Source organism: Pseudochaenichthys georgianus, unplaced genomic scaffold (genome assembly GCF_902827115.2).
Source record: "Pseudochaenichthys georgianus unplaced genomic scaffold, fPseGeo1.2 scaffold_793_arrow_ctg1, whole genome shotgun sequence".
Lineage (NCBI taxonomy): Eukaryota > Metazoa > Chordata > Actinopteri > Perciformes > Channichthyidae > Pseudochaenichthys > Pseudochaenichthys georgianus.
The window spans coordinates 12501-24110 of NW_027263341.1; the positions used below are offsets into that span (position 1 = coordinate 12501).

General features: G+C 43.7%; 1 protein-coding gene across 1 annotated transcript in view; it reads left to right on the plus strand.

The window, feature by feature from the left end:
• The window catches only part of LOC117444310 (cyclic AMP-responsive element-binding protein 3-like protein 4), an 11484-nt gene extending 7375 nt beyond the window's left edge, over window positions 1-4109 (plus strand). Inside the window, exon 9 of the mRNA XM_034079971.2 lies at window positions 2651-4109. Coding sequence (XP_033935862.1) covers window positions 2651-2871 — 221 coding nt within the window. The 3' untranslated portion in view covers window positions 2872-4109. The remainder of the gene's footprint in view (window positions 1-2650) is intronic.
• Window positions 4110-11610: the final 7501 nt, after the last annotated feature.

Sequence of the window (11610 nt, forward strand, 5' to 3'; positions counted from 1 at the left end):
CATATAAATAAAATCCAAATACAGAAAAAAGTTTAACATGTATTTTTTATCCACACACATGTTTTCCATTTGAAACAACAACCCAACCCGCTTTCTGTGCACGGATCGCTGTGCATTCGTGCGTGGGTTTTGGAGCCTCCCCTCATGTACGCATGCTGTCCGCAGCCGACAGGTCCGCGGTCCCGCCTGCAGGCGCTGGTCTCAGGCCTGATAAGGAAGTGTGTGTAATATGAGACGGCAGCGAGGTTTCAGCTCCGATTATTAAATCAAAGAGGCGTAATGTTTTCTATTATTTCACTATGGCTACGTGGACGGTGTCGAGATCCAATGAGGACCAACATTAGCAATAGCGGCTGTAACTAAAATGAGGTAAGCCGGGTAACTCAAACATGTCCAGGGTCTGTTGAACTGGATTCGTAGTACAGGCCACTGATCCATCAGCTAACCTGTAGCTGCTCCCTCCACACTCACAACAACTTCAGACAGACATAAATAAAGCAGCTGGACTCGCCACACAGGAAACACACGTTTAAAACAGTTCTGCCGTTTTGTTTACACAAGCTTTCATCAGTGGTTCGGAAAGTGGCGCTGTACTGGGAGTGGAGGTGACCTGAGATTAGCTCCATGGATCTGACAGCGCAAAATGCGTACATGAAGCGCTACGTCATGAACGCAATAAATCATACCCTCGTGGGGGCGCGCTGTGATTGGCTTAGAATGGAGCACGAATCGGCTGAGCGTCAGGGGAGTCTCCAAAAACCCACACACGAATGCACAGCGATCCGTGCACAGAAAGCGTTTGCAGGTGCAGAGGATTTAAACAGAAAACAAATATGCGGATCAAAAATACATATAGCCGCTTTCACGCCAAGTACTTTGCCGTACTTAGTGCCGGCACTTAGTACCCCAGGGCACTAAGTACCAACCGCGTTCACACCGGAGTACTTTTCCCCGAGGGAAGGATTAGGCAAATGAGCCGCTGACGTCACTTCGTCTTCTTCTGCTTTGGGTTTACTGGCAGGCCGCAAACCACTTCACGGCGTACACTGCCGCCCGAAGTCGCCGGCCGGAAGTCCCCGGAGTTGGGGAAGGCTTCCAGAACGCCGACACCTCCACATCTCCACCGCTCCCATGTTTTCTTTTGTGCTGCCATAAGTTAGTCTCTCTGCGTTTGTGCGCTGGGCTAATGCTAATAATGCTAATAATGCTAATGCTAATAATGCTAATGCTAATAATGCTAATGCGAGGATAATAAAATGGCGGCTTCACAAAACTTTTTTGGACTTTTACGGGGCGTGGTTTGCAATTTGCCCAGCCAATAGAAATTGGTACTTTTTTGGTACCACCTCTCTAGCAGGCACTAAACATGGGGGTAAGAGTTCCCGCCACTAAGTACTCTTTTTGGTGTGAACGCGACATAACGGAACTAAACGGGAAAAGTACTCCGGTGTGAACGCGCCTTATGTAAAAAAAAAATCTGTATTTGGATTTTATTTACATGAATATGAAACGGAAGACATTTGTGTGTGCACTGAAAAACACAAGTGTGAATCCTTCTGTGTGCATGTGTGTATTATGAGACTGTTCTGAGCCCATATTTGTATCATGCTGAACTTTCTGCCACTAGAGGGCACTGTGGGAAAACAACAGTATGTTTAGAGTGGTGGTGGAGCAGTGTGGCATCATGGGAGTTGTAGTCTTCAGCTTCAGGGTTGTAGGTTCAGGAGGTTTTCACTGTCTCCTCCTCTCCTCTGATAAAAAGCGGTAAAAACAGTGAATACGAAAGTTGCTGCTGCTAACGTTAGCTAAGCTAGTTTATCTGATTACCCAAAGATGCAGACGTCCCATTACTAAAATACTAAAATATTTGTTTAAAATATTGAGTTAAAAACCACCAAGACATAAAAACACTTTCCCACAGGTTCAACAAATCCTTGAAAATGTGTTATTTTGAGGGAGAAATCAAGGCCTTTTGTACATTTCTGTAAATACTAAACACTTCTATCAAAGTTCTCTTGATATTTTAGACTAAATGTGAGAAAATAGCCTACCTGAATACAAAAACAAGAGGTTACAGTAAAAGTGGCAATAAAAAACTATAAATATTATCTAAAAATGTGCAAAAAAACAGATACAATATTTATGTACACAAGAATTTGAAGTAAAATGTGCAATTGCCGACGTGAAGCACTTGGAATGGCCGAGCGCAGAGCGGACTCTTCACCGAAGGATCACTTCTTCTTCAGAGTACGCAGTACGCAGTCTACTGTCCCGCAGCTGCTGCCTCTCTGTTGGACTCCGGTACTGCACCTTACTCAGGAGACGCAACAACATAAATGAGTGGGGGGCGAACGCACTAACCACTCAGCCACAGTCACCCCCAGGCCGCCAGTTGATGGTCACTGGCCTAGCGTCTGAATTGCGCTGCAGAAATAAAACAACTTTAAAAGGTTAAAATAAAATGAAATAAAGATATTTAAATAAACATAAGAAGTTAAACTGTCGAATTGTTGAAATGGAATAAATAACAATACAAATTACAGACAACATTTATACAGTGGGGTATTCATATTAACGAAGAGTTGATGCTTATGAGCAGCAGATTACACACCTCCGGCGCTGTGAAGTAAAATCATCTTCTGCTCTCTAGTGATTTCCAGGAACATCCTGACGGAGCACCCGGCGGAGTCCGACTCCCCGTCAGCGACCTCTGACCCCGGGGAGTCAGCCGGACCGGAGGGCCCCGCTGTCCTCCAACAGCCAATAGAAAGCCTCGGAAACCCAGGCTCCGATGCGGCGGCTGCAGAGGGGAACCGCTCGGCGCCCGCCACCCCAGACCCTGCAAAACCTGCTCACGCTGACGAGATGTAACACGAGGCGAGAGCACGGACTGGACAGTTCAGGAGGAGAATCGGGGTCGGGGGGGGGGGGTTCGATTCCCAAAACCCTGCAGTCACCGAGCCCCGAGGAGGAGTGCCTTAAGAGGGCGATTAACAACATTTTCTTAGTGGCCAAACGGCGGTACTGCAACTCGCGTGACGTCATTTTGGCCCAAAGAGACATTTTCCCATTGACTCACATTAGGAGAGAGACGTCTGCAAATCAGTGGCGATATCTTCTTTTACTAAATCAACTTCACAACACAAACACTTTCAGATCCCTTATTTAAATCAGAGTCTCGCTGTCAGCTTAGTGAACCAGGAAATGTTGAGGACCCCAAAGTTTTATGATAGAAATGTAGAGTCGGTCTCCAGCTCATAGAAACTGCCGGATGCTAACCTGCAGATGTTGGGACATGTGAATAATTAGCATAAGTTGCGTCAATTAGCATTAATTTGGACATTTAGGAGTGGGGTTGGGGGTTGTTGGAGATGCTGAATCCATTTCTGATATTTTCAGGATCAAAAGTGTCAGTTTTAACCAGAACGTGGTCATATCTGTTCTCTCTGTGGACTGATTCTGACGACCACGAGTAGAGTTGGACCATCGGATAGAGCGCAAGATGAACATTATGTCCTCTGTGGACACTTTCTTATCAAAGCAATCTGAGTCCCTTAATCTTCAAAATGGATCAAAATCAGTCCAGAGAGAGAATTACATGCTTTGCGATATTAGTCTTTTAACCCAATCAGAGCAGACGTTGATTTAGGAACACAGGTTGAAGCTGAAAGTACATTTTGTGTAATTTTATGGATGTATTTTTAGTTTTATCAGAAGACGTTGTTGTCACATTAATATAATATGTTTTAAAGCTCTTAAAGTAATTTGGATATTTTAAAAATGGCTTTTTCTTTGCGAGAGGGATTTACTGAGTCGTATTCTGGCTTTTAATTTAATTTGAACCAAAAGTCCTCGTGGATTAACGTTTGAATGTTGTTGCGTCACTAAGTGTTAAATTAATATATTTGAGTCCATTGGAATTACAGAAACATGACAGACCTGAGAAACGTTCAGATAAAACCATGCAAAGCGGGTTTAGTGTTATTGTTAGTATTATTAATAGTATTCTAACCCTGCAGTGGAGCGACTCCTCTCTCACGGCTTTGTGTTTCACCAATCGGCTCACGGGGTTAATGATTCATTCATTCTTTATTAAAAGGGAACAACGAGTCTGTCTCTGATTCTTTCTTTTGTTTCTGCAACCAAACTGATTTATTATAATTCTGTCTCTTCGAGTGCCTCGGAGAGAAGTACTCAGATCATGAGTTAAAGTAGAAGTACTCAGATCATGAGTTAAAGTAGAAGTACTCAGATCATGAGTTAAAGTAGAAGTACTCTGATCATGAGTTAAAGTAGAAGTACTCTGATCATGAGTTAAAGTAGAAGTACTCAGATCATGAGTTAAAGTAGAAGTACTCTGATCATGAGTTAAAGTAGAAGTACTCAGATCATGTACTTCAGTAAAAGTAGAAGTACTCTGATCATGAGTTAAAGTAGAAGTACTCAGATCATGAGTTAAAGTAGAAGTACTCAGATCATGAGTTAAAGTAGAAGTACTCAGATCATGTACTTCAGTAAAAGTAGAAGTACTCTGATCATGAGTTAAAGTAGAAGTACTCTGATCATGAGTTAAAGTAGAAGTACTCTGATCATGAGTTAAAGTAGAAGTACTCAGATCATGAGTTAAAGTAGAAGTACTCAGATCATGTACTTCAGTAAAAGTAGAAGTACTCTGATCATGAGTTAAAGTAGAAGTACTCAGATCATGAGTTAAAGTAGAAGTACTCAGATCATGAGTTAAGTAGAAGTACTCAGATCATGTACTTCAGTAAAAGTAGAAGTACTCTGATCATGAGTTAAAGTAGAAGTACTCAGATCATGAGTTAAAGTAGAAGTACTCTGATCATGAGTTAAAGTAGAAGTACTCAGATCATGAGTTAAAGTAGAAGTACTCAGATCATGTACTTCAGTAAAAGTAGAAGTACTCTGATCATGAGTTAAAGTAGAAGTACTCAGATCATGAGTTAAAGTAGAAGTACTCAGATCATGAGTTAAAGTAGAAGTACTCAGATCATGTACTTCAGTAAAAGTAGAAGTACTCTGATCATGAGTTAAAGTAGAAGTACTCAGATCATGAGTTAAAGTAGAAGTACTCAGATCATGAGTTAAAGTAGAAGTACTCAGATCATGAGTTAAAGTAGAAGTACTCTGATCATGAGTTAAAGTAGAAGTACTCAGATCATGAGTTAAAGTAGAAGTACTCAGATCATGTACTTCAGTAAAAGTAGAAGTACTCTGATCATGAGTTAAAGTAGAAGTACTCAGATCATGAGTTAAAGTAGAAGTACTCAGATCATGAGTTAAAGTAGAAGTACTCAGATCATGTACTTCAGTAAAAGTAGAAGTACTCTGATCATGAGTTAAAGTAGAAGTACTCTGATCATGAGTTAAAGTAGAAGTACTCAGATCATGAGTTAAAGTAGAAGTACTCAGATCATGAGTTAAAGTAGAAGTACTCAGATCATGTACTTCAGTAAAAGTAGAAGTACTCTGATCATGAGTTAAAGTAGAAGTACTCAGATCATGAGTTAAAGTAGAAGTACTCAGATCATGTACTTCAGAAAAAGTACTCAAATCTTGTCCTTGAGTAAAAGTAGAAGTACTCTCAGATCTTGTACTTAGTAAAAGTAGAAGTACTCAGATCTTGTACTTAGTAAAAGTAGAAGTACTCAGATCTTGTACTTGAGTAAAAGTAGAAGTACTCAGGTCTTGTCCTTGTGTAAAAGTAGAAGTACTCTGATCATGTACTTCAGTAAAAGTAGAAGTACTCAGATCTTGTCCTTGAGTAAAAGTAGAAGTACTCAGGTCTTGTCCTTGAGTAAAAGTAGAAGTACTCAGATCTTGTCCTTGAATAAAAGTAGAAGTACTCAGATCTTGTCCTTGAGTAAAAGTAGAAGTACTCAGGTCTTGTCCTTGAGTAAAAGTAGAAGTACTCAGATCTTGTCCTTGAGTAAAAGTAGAAGTACTCTCAGATATTGTCCTTGAGTAAAAGTAGAAGTACTCAGGTCTTGTCCTTGAGTAAAAGTAGAAGTACTCAGATCTTGTCCTTGAGTAAAAGTAGAAGTACTCTCAGATATTGTCCTTGAGTAAAAGTAGAAGTACTCAGGTCTTGTCCTTGAGTAAAAGTAGAAGTACTCAGGTCTTGTACTTGAGTAAAAGTAGAAGTACTCAGGGGTTACGGCTGCTGTTTCTGCTCGGTAACCTGTCTGGGATTGTCTGCAGCCGTGTGTGTGATTATGTAAATGAGCTGTGTGGTTGCCCCAACGTCATTGGCTGTCATCTCCTGGTCCACTTCCGAGGACACTGATTGGAGCACGCCGGGCCCGACGTTCTCCAATCCCTGTGCAAGCCCAGCGCACACCTGCTGGAGAGGACTACAAAGCCTGGTCAGTGACGATGTATGCTCAGTGTCGAGTGACAACTTATGTGCTTACTAGTGTCGAGAGTCGTGCTTAGTGTTGAGTGGATATGTGTTTAGCGTAGGGTGCTTAGTTTCCCTCCTTCAGCTGTGTTTTCTTACAGCTTCCTTTCTTTAGACTGTACCACTTTGACGGTGAGGGTTATTAGCTATATTTCTTTGTATTTAAGTAGGCTCTTTTTTTAGAATCCTCCTTTTGTTAGATTATTTGTCAACCTGTGCCCTTTTTGCCTTGTTGTTGTTTCAGGCTGCCATTTTGTTTCACCTTGCTTTATAATAAAACCATTCATAATTATTACCAATTCCAATCTGGTGTGTGTTGCTTTCCTCTTCCCCTAGTCGGGACGTAACAAGTACAAAGAAGCAGGGCCGTATTCATGGGGTCAACATTGGGGGGGACCAAAAATTCAATACAAATTTGAATACTAATTTCCTGCCATTCTAAAGGAAAATACATAAAAAATCACTAACACATTGGATACTTTAAAACCTGTTAAACCCCATGCCCCTGCCCGTGGGGGCAAAACACAACAATAGTCACAAAACTGTGTCTCAGGCATGGGTGTAGGAAGCATCCTCAATGTGGGTGGGACAATTTGACGGGGGGTGTGGGCAGGTGGGGGACCTAACCTCCTCTAGGGAGGCTAACAACTGAAACCAGCTAGCCCACAGCTAGTTAGCTACTATTCCTGAAAAGTTCGGTTTTAACATCAGAACTACAAGTTACTTACACAAAGAAGCTAAACCGGAGGGTTCATTAACATTACCATTACGAAATAAAATAATATAGATTACTTTAGGGCTAACTAGAAAATATACCAGAACTGATGGAGGGCAAATTAAAACATGACTGACCTGCTTGGAGCATCAAGCTAACTGAAGGTGGACGCAGACGTGCAACAGCGAAATACACCCGCGAAAATAAGGAACCAATTTACATATGAAAAGAAATATCATTTTGGTGAAGCTCACAATAACAGAAAATATAGATTTTCAAGTATACAAGTAACCAAAATAAAGAAGTCATAGAATAGCAATTTTATTTAAATTAAAAAATCTAAAAATCAAAACTTATTTTTTTACTATTTATTGGGGGGGACATTTTGAGTGTATCTGAACATTGGGGGGGATGTGTCCCCCCCAATGTATATGGTGAATACGGCCCTGCAAAGAAGCATAACATTGAAATACTCAAGTAAAGCACAAGTACCTCAGAATTATACTTCAAAAGAGTATGTGAGTACATATAGTTACTTCACAGAGCTCAGGATTGATGGGAGATGCAAACTGGTTCAGTTCAGACCTCTTCCCCACGGGAACAGAATGAAACCTGAGTTAATCTCTTCCTCTGACCACGGGGAGCGTTCCGAATAGTTCAGATCCTTTTCTGTTGAATAATTGAGAAGAAACAGCTTCCTGTGAACATCAGCGCTGCACCGGAGACACTGCTGATTAAATACACAATTAAAATACCTCTTTGATGAAGAAAATATATTTAAGAAACAAAAGAATGTTCCATATTTTTTATTTACTTTTACAATTTGTCTATTCATACGGTTACATTTGGTCATTTTACTTGATTATTATTTTATTTATTTATTTATATCTCCATCTTTTTAATCCTGAACGTCACCAAGCGCTCCGTTCCAGCTGTGTGCGTCACTCTTTAGTGTCCCCTGGTCTCTAGCTGTGTGCCTCACTCTTTAGAGTCCCCCGGTCTCCCAGCTGTGTGCCTCACTCTTTAGAGTCCCCTGGTCTCTAGCTGTGTGCCTCACTCTTTAGTGTCCCCTGGTCTCCAGTTGTGTGCGTCACTCTTTAGTGTCCCCTGGTCTCCCAGCTGTGTGCGTCACTCTTTAGTCTCTCCTGGTCTCCCAGCTGTGTGCGTCACTCTTTAGTGTCCCCTGGTCTCCCAGCTGTGTGCGTCACTCTTTAGTCTCTCCTGGTCTCCCAGCTGTGTGCGTCACTCTTTAGTGTCCCCTGGTCTCCAGCTGTGTGCGTCACACTTTAGTGTCCCCTGGACTCCAGCTGTGTGCGTCACTCTTTAGTGTCCCCTGGTCTCCCAGCTGTGTGCGTCACTCTTTAGTGTCCCCTGGTCTCCCAGCTGTGTGAGTCACTCTTTAGTGTCTGTGTGCGTCACTCTTTAGTGTCCCCTGGTCTCCCAGCTGTGTGCCTCACTCTTTAGTGTCCCCTGGTCTCCAGTTGTGTGCATCACTCTTTAGTGTCCCCTGGTCTCCCAGCTGTGTGCGTCACTCTTTAGTCTCTCCTGGTCTCCCAGCTGTGTGCGTCACTCTTTAGTGTCCCCTGGTCTCCAGCTGTGTGCGTCACACTTTAGTGTCCCCTGGTCTCCAGCTGTGTGCGTCACTCTTTAGTGTCCCCTGGTCTCCCAGCTGTGTGCGTCACTTTTTAGTTTCCCCTGGTCTCCCAGCTGTGTGCGTCACTCTTTAGTGTCCCCTGGTCTCCCAGCTGTGTGCGTCACTCTTTAGTGTCCCCTGGTCTCCCAGCTGTGTGCGTCACTCTTTAGTGTCCCCTGGTCTCCCAGCTGTGTGCGTCACTCTTTAGTGTCCCCTGGTCTCCAGCTGTGTGCGTCACTCTTTAGTGTCCCCTGGTCTCCCAGCTGTGTGCGTCATTCTTTAGTGTCCCCTGGTCTCCAGCTGTGTGCGTCACTCTTTAGTGTCCCCTGGTCTCTCCCAGCCGTGTGCGTCACTCTTTAGTGTCCCCTGGTCTCCCAGCTGTGTGCGTCACTCTTTAGTGTCCCCTGGTCTCCCAGCTGTGTGCGTCACTCTTTAGTGTCCCCTGGTCTCCCAGCTCTGTGCGTCACTCTTTAGTGTTCCCTGGTCTCCCAGCTGTGCGCGTCACTCTTTAGTGTCCCCTGGTCTCCAGCTGTGTGCGTCACTCTTTAGTGTCCCCTGGTCTCCAGTTGTGTGCGTCACTCTTTAGTGTCCCCTGGTCTCCCAGCTGTGTGCATCACTCTTTAGTGTCCCCTGGTCTCCCAGCTGTGTGCGTCACTTTTTAGTGTCCCCTGGTCTCCAGTTGTGTGCGTCACTCTTTAGTGTCCCCTGGTCTCCCAGCTGTGTGCATCACTCTTTAGTGTCCCCTGGTCTCCCAGCTGTGTGTGTCACTCTTTAGTGTCCCCTGGTCTCCCAGCTGTGTGCGTCACTCTTTAGTGTCCCCTGGTCTCCCAGCTGTGTGCGTCAGTCTTTAGTGTCCCCTGGTCTCCCAGCTGTGTGCGTCACTCTTTAGTGTCCCCTGGTCTCCAGCTGTGTGCGTCACTCTTTAGTCTCTCCTGGTCTCCAGCTGTGTGCGTCACTCTTTAGTGTCCCCTGGTCTCCCAGCTGTGTGCGTCACTCTTTAGTGTCCCCTGGTCTCCAGCTGTGTGCGTCACTCTTTAGTGTCCCCTGGTCTCTCCCAGCCGTGTGCGTCACTCTTTAGTGTCCCCTGGTCTCCCAGCTGTGTGCGTCACTCTTTAGTGTCCCCTGGTCTCCAGCTGTGTGCGTCACTCTTTAGTGTCCCCTGGTCTCCAGCTGTGTGCGTCACTCTTTAGTGTCCCCTGGTCTCCCAGCTGTGTGCGTCACTCTTTAGTGTCCCCTGGTCTCCCAGCTGTGTGCGTCCCTTTTTAGTGTCCCCTGGTCTCCCAGCTGTGTGCGTCACTCTTTAGTGTCCCCTGGTCTCCCAGCTGTGTGCGTCACTCTTTAGTGTCCCCTGGTCTCCCAGCTGTGTGCGTCACTCTTTAGTGTCCCCTGGTCTCCCAGCATGTCTCCTCAAGTTGCTGAATGTTCTCTAAACGCTGCATGTGTTGTCAAGTTGCTGAAGATGTTTCTTCATGTGGAACCTTTGTGTTTTTATATGCAAAGAAACCCCATGTATTTGAAGCCCCACTTTGTCTGTGAATAAACCTCCTGTCCTGCCTTGTTCATGTCTGGGAAAACACATTCTACAGTATATTCCTGATGTGGAGCAATATATAATATATTTATTAAGCGTGCAGCAGCTGTGAGAAGGCCTCTTCCCCCAGAGCCCAGCAGGGGGCAGGAGAGATGCTGAATCACTGACTGATGCATTTCATACTTCACTTTAGATTCAATGCATAACTGAAACACTGATACACTCAGAGAACTCAATAACTTAGGATGTGTGTGAAATGATGACACCACTCTTCTGTCGGTGCGGTACACATTAAGAGTAACAGTGGTGTAAAGTAACTAAGTACATTTACTCAAGTACTGTATTTAAGAAAAATGTTGAGGTACTTGTACTCTCTCACCAAATTAGAGACACTACATACTGATATACACCTGGACATCAGCAGGAGAGGACTCTTTAAAGTAGAGACACTACATACATCTGAACATCAGCAGGAGAGGACTCTTTAAAGTAGAGACACTACATACTGATATACACCTGCATATCAGCAGGAGAGCACTCTTTAAAGTAGAGACACTACATACTGATATACACCTGAACATCAGCAGGAGAGGACTCTTTAAAGTAGAGACAGTACATACTGATATACACCTGAACATCAGCAGGAGAGGACTCTTTAAAGTAGAGACACTACATACTGATATACACCTGATCATCAGCAGGAGAGGACTCTTTAAAGTAGAGACACTACATACTGATATACACCTGAACATCAGCAGGAGAGGACTCTTTAAAGTAGAGACACTACATACTGATATACACCTGAACATCAGCAGGAGAGGACTCTTTAAAGTAGAGACACTGCATACTGATATACACCTGAACATCAGCAGGAGAGGACTCTTTAAAGTAGAGACACTACATACTGATGTAAACCTGAACATCAGCAGGAGAGGACTCTTTAAAGTAGAGACACTACATACTGATATACACCTGGACATCAGCAGGAGAGGACTCTTTAAAGTAGAGACACTACATACACCTGAACATCAGCAGGAGAGGACTCTTTAAAGTAGAGACACTACATACTGATAAACACCTGAACATCAGCAGGAGAGGACTCTTTAAAGTAGAGACACTACATACTGATAAACACCTGAACATCAGCAGGAGAGGACTCTTTAAAGTAGAGACACTACATACTGATATACACCTGAACATCAGCAGGAGAGGACTCTTTAAAGTAGAGACACTACATACTGATATACACCTGAACATCAGCAGGAGAGGACTCTTTAAAGTAGAGACACTACATACACCTGAACATCAGC